This window comes from Halichoerus grypus, chromosome 12, assembly GCF_964656455.1.
Source record: "Halichoerus grypus chromosome 12, mHalGry1.hap1.1, whole genome shotgun sequence".
NCBI lineage: Eukaryota > Metazoa > Chordata > Mammalia > Carnivora > Phocidae > Halichoerus > Halichoerus grypus.
In genome coordinates, this window is record NC_135723.1 from 25,204,664 (window position 1) to 25,225,077 (window position 20,414).

General features: G+C 36.1%; 1 protein-coding gene across 2 annotated transcripts in view; it reads left to right on the plus strand.

Annotated features, from left to right (window-relative positions):
• The window catches only part of GNAI1 (G protein subunit alpha i1), a 93,653-nt gene that overhangs the window by 64,467 nt on the left and 8,772 nt on the right, over positions 1-20,414 (plus strand). For both annotated transcript variants that reach the window (XM_036106167.2, XM_078060074.1), the window contains 3 exons: positions 9,561-9,718; positions 13,488-13,616; positions 19,802-19,931. In XM_036106167.2, coding sequence (XP_035962060.1) covers positions 9,561-9,718; positions 13,488-13,616; positions 19,802-19,931 — 417 coding nt within the window. The remainder of the gene's footprint in view (positions 1-9,560; positions 9,719-13,487; positions 13,617-19,801; positions 19,932-20,414) is intronic.

The window sequence follows — 20,414 nt, forward strand, 5'->3', positions numbered from 1 at the left end:
AACCATTGCAGTATTTTCTGTGTAACAGGTAATACTGGGTACTCCTGTATCTCCATGACGATTTCTTGTAGTTACTCCTGAGTTTCATGCTGACTCTTCAGTATTTGTTTTCATAATTTGGAATGCTGAAATGATCTAATTATTTGTATTTATGCCCAGCCTAAAAAGCAATCTAATCTCATATAATGAAAACAGTATAAAATCTTGCCTGTCTTTCGAATAGGAAAATACTGGCTGTTAGAAAACCTGTATCAGGATTTTGGAGCTAAAGGGATGGCGACCTTAGGAGAAAAGCTAGTTCGACCCCCCTTTATTTGATCAGTAAAAAAACTGGAACCCAGGACATGCCAGAAGGATTGCCGTATGGTTAGTGGGAACGGAGCGCCAGGCTGGCACTTCCTTATTTGGCCCAATAACTCATTTTGGATTTGATCACAGCTTCCTTGGTCTAGTCCATAGGACACTTTTTTCCTTCCTTTCACCCCACCCCTGTTTTGCTTGCTTAATCTGTTTAAGTTTTATTATTTGTGTGTATTTTTTTCTTCAGTGATTTATTTTTAATAACTGATATAAAACTTCTTAACCCTTCCACAAACCTTTAACTGAAACTCTAGCTTAAATCTTGATTTTTTTGTACAGAGTAGGTGTGTTATTACTATTACTACCACTGCTTTTTATAGTCCCTTGGATTTTATGCATTCGGTATATATATATGTGTGTGTGCATGTGTGCGCACACACTCGCTATCTCCCTGCTAATACTGCGAGGATTTTTGTATTGAGACTGTAACTTTTCCTTTTTGTCTTCATAGTGTCTGATAGAATTTCTTTTTTTTTTTTTTTTTAACTTTGAGGCTCAATTTGTGCTTAAGAGGAAAAAAATGAATGAAAGCATTATGAGAAAAGATATTTTGGGGAAATTTAAAATAAACCTTTTTTTTTAATAAGTTACTCTTAACATTTCTTTATCAGTTATTGGTCCATATTAATTCACTAAGCTTTTTCTTTTAAACAAAAAATAAAACTTAGTATAATGAATTGAAATGTTCAAGCAGATTTCAAGATTATTTTTCATAATGATTCATTACATTCTTCTGAATCATCTTCTCTGGAATAAGATTTGAACATATTCAGACATTTTTGCCTTACCTACTGTTCGTGTAATTTTTTTATCTTTAATTGATCCATTTATCATTGATCCATTGAACAAATGCTTTTTGAGCTTTTAATCTTACAGTGGACTACCACCCTTAAGATTGTACTTTATGCCGGTTCCAGTTACGGTGATTTAAATCGTTCATCCCATCACATATATGGCATTCTGCATTTAGATGTTATATGTGATTATTAGATTGGTTTTGTAGCCTCCCATTTTCTGAGGCAATTGAAGGGTCAGTGCAAGCAGTATTTTGTGGAGTCTTTTTATTTCCTGTTTTTCTCTCAAGGACCAAATGACAGAATTGACGGGGAATAATTGCTCTGTCGCCATAGACTTCTTAAAAATTTTTACTTATTTTTACTGGTTTTCTGATGCTTTGAAATCTACATGTGGGACTTCTTTTCTCCTCCTTGTTTCACTTAGTGCTAGTTTGAGTCACTCTTCTTAGACTGTCTAGCTGTAGCCTAGTAACTGTTTGCCTCCTACCTTCAGACTCTTCCTTCTGTTTGCTTTAGCCATTGTTACTAACTCCTTCTCACAGATGTCTCCGTGCTCTCACATTGCTTTCAGTTGGTCTGCCCCATGTCTTCTTGTGTTGCCTTGCCTCTGCTGAAGCCTTAAAATACTTGAGGGCTTTTGGAATTGTGCTAAGAAATAACAAAGGTGAACTACACATGACCTGGACATGAGGAAGGGAAATGGGAGCTGGATATTGAAACATGTGTAAGAGTTTTCTAGACAAAAACAAGGAAAAAGCATTCCATAAATAAGAAACAGTATATTCAAAGGCAGTGAATATATTTCTGTTTCTAAAGTACCAATTCTTGGAAATATTATCCCTGAATCGGAGGATAACCAGATATTTAATTTTGATAGGAACCGCAGATGTGCTTTCAGAAAGAAAGCGACATGAATAATCTTTTCTAACAACCGTGCATCAGTGTTTACCAGAGTCTCGCCAACTTAGATATTATCAGCACTTTAATTTTTAATATCTCATGCCTGAAAAATATTGTCTTCCTTTTTTTCGTTTTTTATTTTCCTGATTATTAGTGAGATGGGAAATCTTTGTCTTTCTGTATTTCTTCTGTGAATTCCTCTTAGTGTTTTTCACTCAATTCTGTTAAATTACTTGTTCTTTTCACATTGATGCTCTTCAAATATAAAGCATATTAACCCTTCTTTAAATTTTGCAAATATTTTTGCTCAATATATTTCTTTTACTTTTTTGAAATAGTTATGTTGTTTTAGAACTCTTAATTTTTTTTTGCAGTCAATTCTGACTTCTGTGTATCTTAGATTTTCTTTGACTTACAATTATTTTTAAAACTACTCTTTTCTAGAATGTTTATAGTTTTATTCTTTAGATTTATCACTTCACCCACCTGGAAATGTTATTTGTGTCTCTTGGTAGGTGGGACCTAAGTATATTATCTGATCATCCCTTGCCTTACAGCCATTTATTAAATATTCCATTCCTCAGTGACTTGAAAATGCTGCCTTTAGCATCAAATTGGATGTGTTTCTGAACTCCCATTTTTTCCCCCATTGATGTATTTTTTTTCCAGGTCAGTCACTTATTAATAACTTAACCTTTATAAGTTTCTTTCATTATAATAATATGGAAATGGACACCTGGGTGGCTCAGTTGGTTAAGCATCTGTCTTCGGCTCAGGTCATGATCCCGGGGGTCCTGGGATCGAGTCCTGCATCGGACTCCCTGCTTAGCAGGGAGTCTGCTTCTCCCTCTACCCCTCCCCCCTGCTCGTGATCTCTCTCCCTCTCTAATAAATAAATAAAAAATCTTTTAAAAAATAATAATATGGAAATAATAACATTTACCTGGCAGGGTTGTGAGGAATAAGGACATAATAAACATCAAGCATTTACCACATGCCTTGGTCATAATAGATGCTCAGTAAATGTTTGTTGCTACTATTGTTGCCATTTATAATTATTATACTACTGTTACTCTTGTCAGAATCAATTTATTTTAGTTCCTATTGCCTCATAGGGTTAATTGGTATTTGGTAGGGTAAGAGCACTTATCCCCTTGTTCTTTTACCAAAGTGTGAAGGCGATTATGCATTTCTCTTCCAGGTGAACTTGAGAATCAACTTAATGCCCCACATCCCTGATGAAACAAAACAAACAAAAAAAAATCTGTTGATATCTTGATTGGAATTACACCTTAGTATGTAGGTTAATTTGATGAGAATTGACTAAAAAGATGTAAAATTTTTAGAGATGGTAACTAATTTGCTGTGGAGTACTTCATATTTGGCAGTTTCCAGATTTGCAAAGCAGATTATATGTTAATTATTTAAAATCAGAGGAAACAAAGTTGTTTTCAAGGATGGCATAGAGCAATCAAATTTCATGCTGAATATCCTTTCCAACTCTCAGAATGAGTGTACTCAGTCTGTGGATGATAAATTATTGTTTCTAATAATGTGAAGTTAGGGAAGCATTATGGAGGGGCCTGTTAGCATTTCTTGGTCACTGCATCATTTAAAACAGCACTGCTCAAAGTGTGCTTCATGGATCTGTGTCCACAAGCATGCGCACAAGATGAATTTTGCAATTACGGGTAAGCACTTAGATTTGTAGCAGTTGGCAGAGTCATTTATATGTTAACTTTGATAGTTTAAGAAAATGGGTTTATATTTTATGTGGCATAAATTTTATTTTTCTAATAGTAATAGTTCTGAAATAGTTTGGAAATAAAATAAAACACAGGACCAGTCCTTTGTCACATATAATTTAAGAAGCACTTACTTGGAATGATTTAAGATATAAGGAGCAGAAAACCTTGCCTTGAATTGACTGGAATGAGCACCCTTTCTCCCCCAAGCCTCACCATGCTCCTACATAATGGCTGCTTTTCTGTTTCTCTAATTTTGTAGTTTATTTCATTAGTTAGTTCTGTCTCTCTGTGCCTGCATTGCCAGATTGCCTTTGAGAAAAGTTGTATCAGTTTACCTTCCTGTCCCGTTTACTAGAGTGCCTTTTTTTTAAATTTTATTTTGTTACGTTAATCACCATACATTACATCATTAGTTTTTGATGTAGTGTTCCATGATTCATTGTTTGCGTATAACACCCAGTGTTCCATTCAGTACATGCCCTCTTTAATACCCATCACTGGGCTAACCCATCCCCCCACCCCCCTCCCCTCTAGAACCCTCAGTTTGTTCCTCAGAGTCCATAGTTAGAGCGCCTTTTCTTAGCACTCTGAGTAACCAAAATTTAGAAGTCTTTGCGTTAAAAAATATTGCCTAATTTATTAGTAAATCTTATCTCAATTTAATTTGCATTTTCAATTTTTAGTAAATTGCACAGTTTTCTGTCTCTATTAACTATACTTTTCTTTCTCGGTGTCAGTGGCCTATTTTCTGCCTTATTCATTTACCTCTCGGAGTCTTAGTGTTTTGATGATCTATTTGCTTGTTTGTACATAATGTCCAATAGAAATGTTCTCTCACATTTTGCTTATTGCCTTTAATCTTACGGTTTTGGTTTTTTAAATCTTGTTCTGTTATTTCTTACATTATGTTTAAATTTAGAAAATCAAAGATTTACTAAATATTCATTTTAAATGTTTTTTAGGAGAGTGAATTTTAACATTATTCTTTAATCACTCCAAAACTTTGTTTTATGCATGGAGTTGAGACCTACATTATTTCTTTTTTTGTCTTCAGATGGCTATCTAATTATCTATTAGAGTTTTTTTTTTAAGTAATCATATCCTTTCCTACTAATTTACCTTGCCACCTTTATCATATAATTTCAGATTTGGGTTTTTTCCCCTGTTGATCTGCTTTAATACCAGAATGTCCTACATACTTAGGCTTTGAATATCTGAGAATTTTAGCTCTCCTTCCCCAGTATCCTTGTCAAAATGTTCCTGGTTTATTTCTACCTGTTATTTTTTCAGATGAATTTTTTAATTGGTTTTGTATTCTGGCTTATGTTTGAGAACTAAGAGGTTGTTACAAGATTATATTATTTTTGATTCTAAGGAATATTGATTTATGTATGTGGCAAAGTGGAATTGACCTTCATTTGCAATGTAATATGTGCCTCTCCACAGTATTTTTCTATTTCCCTCAATTCATATATTAGGTAGCACATATTTTTATATCTCTTTTGACAACAAAGTTGTATTGTCCATCCAAAAAACACTAAAACATTTTTTATTTTATAAATAAAAAATAGACATAAGATTCATAAATATATGTATAAAAGTTATATTTGTCCAACATTTATTGTAATCTCCTTTCTTGATATAGAGAAGCTCATGCTCACTGCAATTTAGTGAAATTTTGCTCTCTGCAATTTAGTTAAAATTAACTTAGATTATTTTATTTTTAGGCTCCCCCCCACCCTGTTAAGCAGTGGTATGGGGAAAAAAATGACTTCCTGTTTCTTTGCCTCAGTCATTTTAAGTTTATTACATTTGTGTTTCGAGAGGGAAAAATGTTTTACATTTGTGTATTTCTTAAAGCAGTTTTTTTTTTTTTTTTTAAGATCTTTATTTTTTGAGAGCATGAGTGAGAGTAGGGGGAGGGGCAAGGGGAGAGGGAGCTCTCAGGTAGACTCCCCACTGAGCGTGGAGACCCATGCAGGGCTTGATCTCACCACCCTGAGATCATGACCTGAGCTGAAACCAAGAGTCGGGCCCTTAACCGATTGAGCCACCCAGGTGCCCCCAAAGCAGTTCTTGAAATGTCTGGGATTGGCACCATGAGCCATGGAGTGGTGTGGTGACTCCATTATTCTCAGGATTTCCTTAAAGATATACTAACTTTGATAAAAGTGGTATAGTTGTCTTAAATTTTGGGGGTGATTATATCCTATAGAAATGTGGTAGATTAAATATATGAGTGGTTCTCATATGCGGTATTCACTATTGTTGACTAATGTTATTAATGAAAAAATTCCGCTAAGTCACTGGAACAAAAGATTCCTATATATGTATCAGTCATGACCTCAGTATATCATCCTTGTGGCCAAAAATTTAGAGTTGCACTATTTTTAAGACTCCTGTATCATATTATTTAGTCTCTGTTACAGAGCACTTTCTGATGTTTTCTGTTTAAGCCCCTAATCTCATTCATGAATTCTATCTGCTGTATTACCATAAATAATCATCTAATCTTTGCTTAAAAATTTCAGTCTCTCACTCCCCCTCACCCCCTCCCCCATTTTCTTTGGATGGCTTTGATTGTTAAGTGTTCTTACAGAATTGAAATCTGCTGTCTTTTGCCTTAAGAATTCATAAAGGCTTTATGCCTAATAATGAAGCCTACTCTTTCCTTTAATGGTCCTTACTTAATATGTCAGAAGACAGCTGTCAGGGTCCCTCCATCTTCCCTTCCCCAGCCCAGGAGGACTCTTCCTAATTCTCATGAAGTGGCTTCGAGTAAGATGTGCTGTCGCTACATACAGCGTGCCAAGTGGTCCCTGACCATCAGTGGGAAAAGAGGCCCTGTGACGTGTGTCTTGACACACAAGCATTTCATAACTCCTTTCTGAGTTCCCAGAGCACACAGTTATGTGACCTGGAGCTTACATTCTCTCCACCATCTGATTTTCTTTTCATTCTTAGTAGCTTGTAAACATACTAACGTGGCTACATCCAGGGATTTTTCCTTGCTACTCAGAAATTGCCTGGCAAACAACATTTCTCTCAACAACACAAAAGACTGCCTATCTACCCATGCCGCTTTACTAACCTGTGTCCCTTCTGATTAAACTTCAGTCTTTTCTCTAGTAATCCCAATTTTTTTTTTTTCCTACCCTATGTCACGCTGTTTTGGTACACTCATGTTCAGCTTTCTAAATGTTCTTTTTTTTTTTTTTTTTTTTTTTAAGATTTTAGTTATTTAATGGAACAGAGAGAGAAAGACAGTGAGAGAGGGAACACAGCAGGGGGAGCGGGAGGGGGAGAAGCAGGCCTCCCATGGAGCAGGGAACCCGATGTGGGGCTTGATCCCAGGACCCTGGGATCATGACCTGAGCCGAAGGCAGTCGCTTAACCAACTGAGCCACCCAGGTGCCCCTAAATGTTCTTAAATAACATTATTTTACATATATTTTGAAAAGACCTCATTCCATGGCTCGGTGGGATCATTGCTATCATTCTGCAATTTTAACATTTGTCTTGGGCAATGGCTGTTTACTAATTGCTTGCTGGTATGTGTGATTGGGTGACCAGTTTGCTGTGAAATTTTAAATGAGTTGCCTAACTTTTCTGTGCCCCAGGGTCTTTTTATACAAAACACAAATTTAGGTAGAATAATTTCTAAGGTACCTTGCTGCTTAAATTTATTACCTTAAAGCTCATCTGCAGACATCTGAATGTCCTCCTAATGACATGGAAGTGAATATTCTAATTAGCTTTTCAGGGAAAAGAGACTATTTTACATTTTGTGAAGAAGAAAAATTTTTGCAGCGAAATGTTCTACCACTGAGCTATACCCCCTAGAAGATAAATTTTTGAATGCGACAGAGAGAGTATAGTTTATAAATATACTTCCAAAGTTTCTCATGTCTTTTCTTCAGGCTGCTTCCTAGAAAGATTGAAGAGAGTGTGCTCTTATGACCCATACTAAAGGGCATTAGTGTTCTCTATCAAGAAATTGTATTGAAATTTAATAAATATATCATAAGGAAGGCTCATGAAAACTAAGTGAAAAGTACTTTTCTGAATTGGACAGAGAAAATTATGTTTGATGTTTAATTAATAAAAATGACCAAATTTAGAAATTTCTCATATAAGGTAATTATTTGAAAAAGCAAATTTTTACTGTAATTAGGTAAGTGGTGCTAAGAATGACTTGAAACTATGTTATGTTGGTTTTTTTTATTGAGGCTGTTGTACATGTGTTACTTGCTTGCATGTATTTATCTTGTGATTTACTAAAAAGGGAAACATATGCTTGAATAATATGTTCCCATGCTGAGTTACTTAATTATTTTTCAGTATGGGTTCTATCTGGGAAAAAAAAAAAAAGTTTCACAAATTGGCAGCAGAATGAATTTACACTGTCAGCTAGTACTCTCTGCTCTCCTCTGTCACCACATGCTTCTCTGCTGTGTACCTTATCATTATATGTGCCATCACTTTATGAACATTTACTACAATACTTCAGGAAAATGCCCCTGGAGAAAAATTAGGGATTGTCCACCCAGTTAACATAAAGCTACACGTCTCAGGGTACAGAAGATCTCTGTGAAGTTAGCAACTTCACATCTCCCCTATTTTTGGATTAACTGTGTTTTTACCTGAAAATTTAGTTGCGTGATCCAGCACTGTAGCTGCTCCCCACACACAGTTACTGAGTCCTGAAAATGTGTCTAACCTGAGTTGAGATGTGCTATCTGTATAAAATAAACGCCAGATTTTGAAGACTAAATATGAATAAAAATAACTATCTCAATAATTTTATCTTGGTTACATGTTGAAATATTTTATGTATAGGTTAAAATATCTTGTTATATTAATTTTACCTTTTTTAAAAAAATACGGTTATTAGAAAATTTAGAATTGTATCAGTGTCTCATGTTATATTTCCTTTGGACAGCCCTAACCTAATGTGGTTGATTACCTCTGGATCAGAATGACTATTTGTAGTCTCAAAACTTAAGGATAATTTAATTAACTGTATATGAAGCATTCCTTCATTTAAAATATTTTTCATGCTGTCTTCAATATGCATCGTGAGTATTTCTCCTTCACAGCTGTGTTTTGTTTCCTATGCCTGCATTAACAAACACCTGCCCCCACCTCCTGGCCCGTTGATTTTAATGTATACACACTTCAAGGTCTCCTGAAAATTTCAGATCATTCTGTGAAACTGTTTTTTCTTATTTCCACGTTGATTTCTCCCTTTTCTGAATTTCTTTTTTTCTGTAGAGAATATCAGAAAGCCAACATTTAATGAGATTCTATCTTAAAATAATCTCTAATGGTGTTAGTGTGCCTCTCAGAAACATTTTGGGTAGGAGGGGTAAGGCACACACTATTTTTCTGTTCCCAAAACTGATCATTCTCAGTGCACAACAAACTGTCAGTAATAGTGAATAGTTGGTTAATGTGTCCCCTCATGAACTGTAGGTGTAAGTCATTCTTCCAGCTTCCTAGTGCCTTGACAGCTATTACTAATATTACAGAACATAGACTCATGATGTAAGATTATGCTCTTTGGATTAAGCCAGTTTTTTTTAAGTGGTGCTTTAGAGAAATAAAAGTCATGACCCCAATGAAAAACAAAGGAAATTCACCACTGCACTTTTTGTAATCTATAATGCCTCCCTTTGTACTTTTCATCTGTAATGTCTCCCTTTTTACTTACAACAAAACAACAACAACAAAAAAACGGTCTTTGAATGTTCAGGATGATGCCCGCCAACTGTTTGTGCTTGCTGGAGCTGCTGAAGAAGGTTTTATGACTGCGGAACTTGCTGGAGTTATAAAGAGATTGTGGAAAGATAGTGGTGTACAAGCCTGTTTCAACAGATCCCGAGAGTACCAGCTTAATGATTCTGCCGCATAGTAAGTAATCATAACTTCAGAACTAAACCATCATGAATAATTACATGCAAGTCAAATAGACCTCCAAGGCAGTGTTATTGCAGAATTGGCTGACACATTCTTGTAAAACTCAGGATATTCAGGATGACAGTATTTGAAAACTTTTCTGTTTCTTGTGAATTTGTAGATAACATTACTGCTATTTCCTTTGTGTCCAGAAGTGTCTCAAGAGACTCATGCTTATGTAACTGAAACATGCAGAATGGACTGTTTGCAGCTATTTCCAAGAAATTGGAACTTTGCAAAGTTCACTCTGAATTTGGGTGTATCTCTAGTTTGCCTGGGACTAGCCCAAGGGGAGGGTAACTGATGTGATTCTTTTCATTATGCTAATTAAGGGCCTGAGAAGAATTACTTGTCCAGTGACAGGCGCCTTACATGAGATGTACCCCTTTTGAAGGGGTGTGTGGTGATCCCAAGATGTTTTCTCACTGAGTAAAATAGCTCTAAGCTTGAAAATTGTCAATTTTATGTGCCCTGTTGCATCAAACCTTGTTTACAGATAGCTAAGTACAGTATTTTGTAAGAAAAATCTGCCCTGATTTTCTAGGTGGTGGCCACAGAAAGCTCATAAATCAAGTTGTGATAAAACCTGGTCAGGGAGCTTTCTGCTTAGTGATCTAGCTACAGTTAAAAAAAATCAAGTATTTGTTTCCATAATTTGGCACACATACTCAAAAATGTCAGATAGAAGTGGCATTAATTGGTCTTAAAATATGTGCTCTGCATGCATTTTACTTTCCACGTTTTTCATTTTCTTGACTGAGCTATTGGCGTTCAGGGACACAAGTGAGGGTAAGATAGAATTATTAATAAGATCTAGGTAAATACACATACTTCACCACAGTGAACAATAGACAGATGGGGGATGGCTCTCCTGATTATCATGCAGCATGTCATGGATTACACAGCAGAGTACCCAGTACGTGTCATGTGAGTGATTTCATGTGCGGGAGGAAGTAATACACCTTACTGTGTAACCCATACCAATTTTTATTTTGCTCTGTTTATTTCCTAATCTGTATTTTTAATGCTTTACAACTATATAAACCATATATATTATTTCGTTTGTATTTTATATATGTGTACGTAACGTGTTACTGAGTTTATAGCTCCCCTCTCCAACTGGTATCATCCTTTCTTAGGATATTTCTTCTTGACTCACAGATTATGTCTTTACCCTCCCTGTTTTATATACTTATAACACAAAATATTTCAGAGCGCTCACAGATGTACATCTTGAGGTAATTTGGTTTATATTTACGTTGAAATGATTGTTTTCTATCTGTGACACTACGCTGTAAATTCAGTCAGGTCTGCTTTCACCCTGTGTTCTTTCTCCATTGCCTGACACACGGTTGTCACTCGCTGTGCCCTCACCTAATAAGGAATGAATGAATAAACCATACTTTACAGAGGCTAGGAGAGAAATTAGAAGAAAATTGTTTACAGCGAGAACACAACTCTTAGACCGTATTATGTGCTTTGGCACCACCAGCCCCTGCAGGAAGATCTAAATGGGAATCACTGTTAGGTTGAGAAGATCGCTCTGAGCTGAGCCCAGCGAGGGGAGCTTTTTCCGTAAATAAGGGGTGCTGCTCAGGAATAATCGATTGAAGTCAGTTTTCCCATATGGTGGGACCTCCTGGACCACTGCAGTCTAATGACCAAGGCTTGTTTCCTGTGCTCACGTGTTTGGGTATGCACTGAGAAAAGTAAGTCATTTGGGCTCCCCAATATTTCATTACTAGTAGCTCTGACCTTAAGATGGCAATAGTGGAGCCATTTTTCAAGAATGAAGGAAGTCCTAGAAATCTGTTTCTCCATAGTGGTCACGTCACAGTGCATCTTGATTTCTGAGTTTTTTGACTGGAGATGGGGGGATGCTGCCAAGTTGCCCATTAGGACTATCTAACCACCTATTTACTTTAAATTTGTGATCATTTAAAACAATTGGAGTTTTTCACAATGCCTGTTTTTCTTATTTGTCTTGTTGAAATATAAATGTGCATTAATTTTAGAGACTACCAGAACTGTAGCAGTTTTAAGCAAAGAAATGCATCTGAGTAATCGAAGCACATTTTAAATTTTTTTTTTTGAAGATTTTATTTATTTGACAGAGCGCGAGAGAGGGAACACAAGCAGGGGGAGCGGGAGAGGGAGAAGCAGGCTTCCAGCAGAACAGGGAGCCTGATGCGGGGCTCGATCCCAGGACTCTGGGATCATGACCTGAGCCGGAGGCAGACGCTTAACGACTGAGCCACCCAGGCGCCCTCAAAGCACATTTTAAATAAGAGTAACACACTACTTCAGAGGAACAGTTAGTAAAATCTTGCCATGACCTGTTTATTTATTAAATCAGATTTTCTTACAATAATGTATAACATTATATATGTGGAATTAAAACACTGATTAAAGTACTGGGGGATTATCACCAGTGCAATAATAAGATAATATTTTTAAGTTCAATAAATACAATACGGATAACTCAAGCTATCCTCTTAAGTATTCTAGTATCAGTATCACATACATATACTTAACTATCTAAAAACACTTTTGATTCCTAATTCAGTGTTTGGATAGCTTTTCAGCTCCATCTCCACAAATCAAATATTTATTGAGCTTCTTTTGTTTGCAAGACCTGTTCTAAACGGCTAAGGAAGAGTTTCAGAGGATAATACCAAAGTTGTAGTAGTTGGTGCCTCTCTGTAATAAACATAGATGTATATCTTCTAAATTATCTTTGACTACTCCCCTCTAGTATCAGAAAACACCCTACGTAGGGATGCTCCCCACGCTCAGCTGACCTTAGGATCAATTCCAGACTGCTCACTTGAATGTATGCACCAACTCCTGGGGCCCTTGCTTTCTGAGAAACAAGGTGTGACTCTTCCTGCCTCCATACTATTTGACTGCTTCCCCTGATGTGGAGGGCACTGTTTTTTCTGTCCCATCGTTCAGGTTTCTATTTATACTCCTCACCATCCATGAATGCTTCTTTAACCACTCAAGTTCACATTCATCTCTTCATACCTGGACTTTCTGTAACATCATTTACTATATAAAATGACACCACTACATTTTAATAGCACAACGTATTTGGCATCATTGGCAGGGAGTATTGAATGGGTGGGTAACTAAAATCAGTGAGAAGTAAAACGTGAATATTGATTTAGGGAGCTAGGAAGAGGCCGTAAAAGAGCATGTGTAGTATTTCCCTACGTGTGACTTAAATCTGATTAAAAAGGAACAGCATTGAATTCAGCCTTTGGCTAGAGGTTTACTCATTGCTTTCTCAAAAACTTAAGACTTTCTAAATCCTCAGCAAGAGTAATGTCTGGAAAATAAACACAGTGCTACCTTAAAAAAGTATGATAAAGAATTTCAAGAAACAAACTCCTAGTGTACAGTTGGTTGTGTGTGGTTTTTAAGAAGTTATTCTGTTTCCAACAAGGGGAATTACTAATTTGTGTCCTGAGGAAGCAAAGTACACTATACCTAGAAAATGTTAGAAGAGCTTTGTGGCTGGAGAAGTATAAACATTTTCATTTCAGTGGAAATTGTGTAACATACAAACTTAAATTGGTTGTAGTATTACATCATTACAGAGAAATGTAAAAATTTCCAATAATTTGGAATATTGCATGCATCAGAATGTTTTAATCCTTGATGTAGATGATCGTTAATGGCTATGTTAACTATTAGCATATTGTTTTGTTTATTTCCTCAGCTATTTGAATGACTTGGACAGAATAGCACAACCAAATTATATCCCAACTCAACAGGATGTTCTCAGAACCAGAGTGAAAACGACAGGAATTGTTGAAACCCATTTTACTTTCAAAGATCTTCATTTTAAGTGAGTAGCTTCAAAGCATATCACTTAACAAATTTAGGTATAAAACACCTTGTTTAGTAAAGAAAGGTAGAATTAATAAAAGTTTTTAAAAACTGAGCTAGAAATCACAAAACACTTTTCTTAGGTGATTGGACAAAGAATATTTTGAAAGAGGACAAGAAACATTCTTAGGAATATTTATATATTTATTAAGAAAAAATGGCCATGCAAATCTCTTGTCTATATTTTTTAAAGTGATTTAAATAAAAATAGTTTTTGGCTTTTATTTCTAAATGGAAAATATTGCTCTGATATTGTATATTTGGAGAAAGTGTTGCTATGTATTTTTAGGTAAAAAAAAAGAATTTTACTGGTTATATGCTTATTTTATGGAAATATTAAAAATGAAGGGTACCTTTTTAAAAATTTTCCTGAAAATTTTTATTCATGCAAACATGTTTGCACTTTTTCATGATGAAAAATGTCATTTAATTTAGAGTGTGTACTAAATATTAAATTACTGAGGTTTGAGCAGAGAAGCACTGAATTGTATATAGGCTTTAGAAATGCAAGGGATCTTGGAGCTCGTTTTGTCCAATACACTCATTTCGTAATGCACTAGACTCAGGGAAGTTCAGTGAAACATTAATTTACAGACCTATGTTCCTCTTTTTTTTTCTTAAAGTATGAGAAAAACTGTTGGACTTTGCTTCAGTTTAATGCTCTGAAACAGTAATAATAAAGCAGAATTTCTGAAAGCATCCAAAGATTCCTAGTCAAAGATTAAAAATATTCATAAAGAAGCTAACTGTTATAAGTTGTGGGAAGTACAGTTACATACATGCAACTGTACTTATGATTCCTTCCATAAGTATTTTATTTTTTTAGAGAAAGCACGCGCAAGTGAGCATGGGTGCATGTGACGGGGTGGGAGAGGGAGAGAGAAAATCATTATAGGGCTTGATCTCACGACCCTGAAATCATAACCTGAGCTGAAATCAAGAGTCGGAAGCTTAACCGACTGAGCTACCCAGGCGCCCCCCTTCCATAAGTATTTTAAATACATTTGTTACTATCATTTTGTCCCACATTCAGTGGTTCATGTAATTGAATTTTCCAGAAAACTGCAATTGAATTTTAATTTTCCATGGCAGCTTCCCTCCAAAAACGCCCCCAAACATGGCCCTGCTTTTTTAAAACAGAATTATAGATCATAATTACTTTATCTGACCATGTAACTTTGTACTTTAATACATGGTTGTGTTTTTCATCTGCTTTTAATTCTTTTGTTTTCACCAGTTTTTAATCTGTCAGTGGACGTTTTTTGGCTTCTGGCAATAGCTCTTAACCAAAATCATTTACTTTCTTTTAATCTGTTTAGTATTTCTAGGGTATTAAATGACCAAAGTCGGGAATAGTAAAACATTAATATTTAAATAGTCTGGTATGTCTGATCTGGGAACTATTGTCCTATTTATCTAAGGAAACTCACTGTCAAAATGAGGGTTCCAAGTTTTTTTTTTTTTAACTTAGATTCTGATTTGTTTTGTTTTGCTTTTTTACGGTTTTAAATGCCTTATTTTTAAAAAGCAAACTTAAATTGTTCAAATAATGGCTTTGTTCTAACAAATGTAGTCTGAGGAGAAAGTGCATGGAGTTGAGGGTTAACAAGTGCAAATTCTTGAGTTAGGTTACCCTAGTAGGTAAAGGGGCCATTTGGTTAAAGTTCTTAGCAGAGAGCATTACAATCTTGCCCATTGTCAGAAGTGTAAACATAAATGAGGTTATTGCCTCTAAGGGAAATGAAGAGGGCAGAGCTCTGTCAGCCGGGGCGGGGGGTGCATTCAGTCATTCGGCACTTTAAGCAATCTGTACAAAATTCACTTTCAGTCTTGGTTAGATTCACCTTAAACATTCACTTTCCAGAGCATACTCTTCACTTCTAGCCTCGGTTTCTCAGAATGGTCATTTCATCATCACACAAGTGCTGGGATTCAGTAAAGCTGGCTCTCAGCATGATGTTCCCAGGAAGTCCATTTATCTTTAGTCTCCTTGGGTGAGGTAGAATTTCACAGGATGTGTTTAGTTACTGTTTTCACTTGCTGCCTTAAACATAGGTTTGTCAGGAACTTGAGATAAACTTTATCTTATTTTGGATTTGAGTTCTGTTAAATTACTATCATTGCTAGCATATGGTTCTGACTTTGCTTTTTATATGTTAAATGAGCCTCAGAAGAATGAGGGCAGAAATATACTTAGAATAATTCTACTGGGAACTCTCGAGTGTGTTTATCATTTTGCGTGTTTTGTATTGTAATTCATTGTTTCATTTTAACAGCTGATGTAAAATTTCAGTTTCGCTTAGTTTTGGTATGATTGGAATTAAATTCAAAATGAGGCAATAAAGCATTATAATTTAAGAATGTATATTATCACTTCTGTGACTAGGCATTTGTGGAAAGTGTCTACATGGATTATTTTGCTTTAAGGAATCAACAATTTTACTCTAATATTTTTGCCAAATACAGAATTAAAGCATCCCTTCTATTATAAATTATAAGACAAATGTGTCTTCTATAGTACTATAAATATGAAATGGGTTTTGGAGTATATTTATAAGGTTGATAGGCCTATATGGTCAGCTAGCTTTGTACCAGTCTTGGTCCCGGAAGTGTTAGATGACAGCCTGAGAATGTCAGAACATCTCAGAATCTTCAGTACTTTCCCCTCTCCCCCTAAAAAAAGAAATCTAAGAAAACTCAAATTCATTCCCCTATTTGATGCTAGAAAAAAGTCTCATCTGTTCATATGAAAGAGAACGTATTATAATTTTGTTCTATTTTTGGTTAATTTAAAAAAAATAGTTCAGGATTTGAAGATAATTCTAATGTATGTGTGAAAAAGGAATAATGCCTTATTCACAGTCATTTGTAACATCAGATTTTAGTCATTTTTTCTCCTTGGCTAATGAATTAGACCAGTGATGCTAAAGTATGGTCCCCAGATCAGCAGCATCACCTTTATCATCTACCTGGTGATTCTGATTTATACTAACATTTGAGAAGTACTGGTTTAGATGAAAGGTTCTTTGCTTATGACAAACATATGAATGACCTTCATTCATTTCTAAATTAGAGATTTCTTCTGTAAATTACTTATCAAGTTAAAGCTCTCTTATATGCAACATTCCCACAGCATAACTAGAAGACCTAGATCTTGAACTTAGGAAAGCTCGTCTATTATTCCTTGAAGGTGTTTTAAAATACTCTGTAGACGTAGTTCGTTCATTCAACGAATATTTATGAAGTACAAAGTCTTTGTCTCTACATTGTTGGGAAAGAGGGAGGAGTGATGAAATAACTATAATTATGAGGAGGTAATAATCACTACAGTGAAAAATAAAGCAAGGTAGGGGGGATATATTCATTTCCTAGGTCTGCTATAACAAATTTCCACAAGCTAGGTGGCATAAAACAACAGAAATTTGGAGACTAGAAATTTGAAATCAACATGTCAACAGGACTGTGCTCCTTCTGAAGGCTTTAGGGAAGAATCCTCTCTTGCTTCTTTCTGCTTCTGGTAGTGGTTGGAAATCCTCGGTGTTCCTTGGCCTTTGTCACTTGGCCTTCTTCCCTGGTTCCTCTTGGCTTAATGGCTCCTTCCTCAGTTTCTCCTTCCTTCCTCTTCTATTTTACTATAGCAACAAGGAGAAACAAAACCATACCCTGCACACTTTGCTTGGAAATTTCCTCAACTAATATTCAAGTTCATCTCTTAACACCCAGTCTTAGAGCATAGTCTAGCAAAGATTTTGTGACTTTACAACAGGAATTGCCTTTTCTCCAGTGTCCAGGAACATGTTTTCTCAATTCCTTCTGAGAACTCATCAAAAACATCTTTAACATTCATGTATCTCCCAACATCGTGTTCATGATGATACATATATCCTCTAAGATAGGAGAGGATCCCACCATCCTTTTCACTCCTAAGTATCTCCAAAATTATTACCTTTTATATCTGTATTTCTTTAAAAAAAATTTTTTTTTTAAGATTTTATTTATTTGACAGATGGAACACAAGCAGGGGGAGTGGGAGAGGGAGAAGGAGGCTTCCTGCTGAGCAGGGAGCCTGACACGGGGCTCGATCCCAGGACCCCGAGATTATGACCCGAGCCAAAGGCAGACGCTCAACACCTGAGCCACCCAGGCGCCCCTATGTCTGTATTTCTAATCAACCATCTTTTCAAAGCAATCTGGGCTATTTCTGTTGAGTAACTCAAGATTCTTCCAGCCTCCACCTCTTACCCAATTCTACAGCTGCTTCACCTTTTTAGGTATTTGTGACAGTAGCACCCCACTGGGGGTGCTAAAATTTCTATCAGGCTTATCCGTTCCAAGGACTTGACTTCTATGACCATGGGGGCTGGTGAGTGCAGGCTTGTAGGGCAGGACAGCAGGCTTGGACAGGAACCGATGCTGCATTCTTGAGGTAGAATTTCTTTTCCCTCTGGGAGACCTGTTTTTGTTCTTAAGGCCTTCCAACTGATTGGATGGGTGAAGTCTGCCCACATCAGGGATAAGCTTCTTCACTGAAAGACGACTGATGAGAGCTGCTAACTACAGCAGTAAAATACCTTCACAGCAGCACCTGCGTTAGTGTTTGACTAAATAACTGCTTAGCCAAATTGGCACATAAAACTCACCATCACAGGGGCGCCTGGGTGGCTCAGTCGTTAAGCGTCTGCCTTCAGCTCAGGTCATGATCCCAGGGTCCTGGGATCGAGCCCCACATCGGGCTCCCTGCTCGACGGGAAGCCTGCTTCTCCCTCTCCCACTCCCCCTGCTTGTGTTCCCTCTCTCGCTGTGTCTCTCTCTGTCAAATAAATAAATAAAAAAAAAAAAAAAAAAAAAACTCACCATCACAGAAGGAAATTGTGGGTTGGAATGGGTTTGGTTGTTACTTTATATTGAGTGGTTGGGATATATGTGCCATTTGATCAGAGAAGTTATCTAAAGGAAAGTCTTTTTGGTAAGCTTATTTTCCAATTGTGTTTCTTGGCAGTTTAACAGATCGGTAATCATTTTAAGTTTTTATTTTGTTCTTATTTGATCTTTATCACCAGCTCCCTTTTTTGTGTCCTACCCATTTTAATTTATTGTGTGGTAGAATCCTTTTGTGATATAGTATACTTAACAATTCATTAACTAACCCAATGGAATGAAGGGCACTTAAATGATGATAAAAGTAACAATATTAGTTGATGAACTCAGATTTGGTTTATAGGCCAGTACTACTCTGCAGGGAAATTCTTTTTGCCTGAGAATTAAATAGGGACTATTTTAATTAGTGCGCCATCGAGATAAATGGAGCCTTTTAGATTGTACCAGTTTGCATCGTGTTTCCATTATATAAGTGGTTATTTCTAGGTTGCATAACAATCTATGTGCATTTCAACTTTTGCTTAACTTAACTCTTATAAGGAAAAGATGAAAAGGTCATTGTCTTTATACTGTTTGTTACTACCCTGCACTAAGCTACAATGGTCTACTATGGTATATTGTAGAACAGTTTTTTTTCACTCTTTTAAGACTATTCAGTGGTCTTAACCCTTTGATCTCCTATTTCATCTCGTTCTTTTGTTTCTATACCATGGTTTTACTTTTTAATTTACACAACCTATTTTCCCCATGTAAATACCACTTCTTGCTCAGTTTTTTCTTACCTGGAATAAGGTTTCTTCTCTATGTCAGAGTCCTACTTGTTGCCTCTGAGGGACAGGAAACATTTTGTAGTGGGAAGAGGGGACCATGTCCTCTGGCTCTAATGTTCTGTGACTTTGGCAAATTGAATATACTCTATTATCTCCGCATTGCCTGGCTGCTTCCTGTGACTTCTCAGTGTTTACTCAGAGTGCAGTCCACTCATTTGTATCTGCTTTAATGTTCTGATCTAACTGTTCTCATATGTTAATGAATGTTGTTTTTTTGAGGGTATTTTGGGCTTTGTTTTCAATCAAAAATTTTTAAAAACCAAACTTATTTACCCTTTGCAAAAACCAATTTGTGACATCATTTTCCTCCTATAATGTTCTCCTTTCTTCCCATCCCACATCCCCCTGCAATTTGGAGCTTTTTTGATGATAGTATAGAACCCCTCAGAGCTTTTGAACATTTAATGTGATGTCAAACACATTATTTCTCTTACAGAATGTTTGATGTGGGAGGACAGAGATCTGAGCGGAAGAAATGGATTCATTGCTTCGAAGGAGTGACCGCCATCATCTTCTGTGTGGCGCTGAGTGACTATGACCTGGTTCTAGCTGAAGATGAAGAGATGGCAAGTAGAACCACTGTTGAAAATTATGCGTGAAATATGAAGGGCTGGAGATGTTGCCAAGAATTTTTAATTCTTGAGTAATTCTTGCTAATGCGTGAATTATTTGAAAGTTCAGGCTCTTTCTTTTTCTCTAGCTCTTCTGTTTATATAATAAAAGGGAAGTTACACTCACTCAAGAAGCAGGGACGGACCCCCAAAATAAGAAAAGACTAAGAGTTAATCTCACTTCAACCCTATATGCTTAACTATGCATTTCCGGTATCTGGTTATCTACATAGTGACTGAAAGTAAAGTTAGTTCCCATAATAGTCTAATGCTTATTTTTCTTAAATGTTACTTCTCTCAGCTCTGTAATCTTTGATCCAGGTTATATTTTGCTATTGACATGTAATTTTCAGATGTGTTCCAATGTACCATTAATCTAGAGGAAATATTTTTAAATAGAAATCTAAAATTCTGTCATTTTATTTTTTTTTTTTTTAA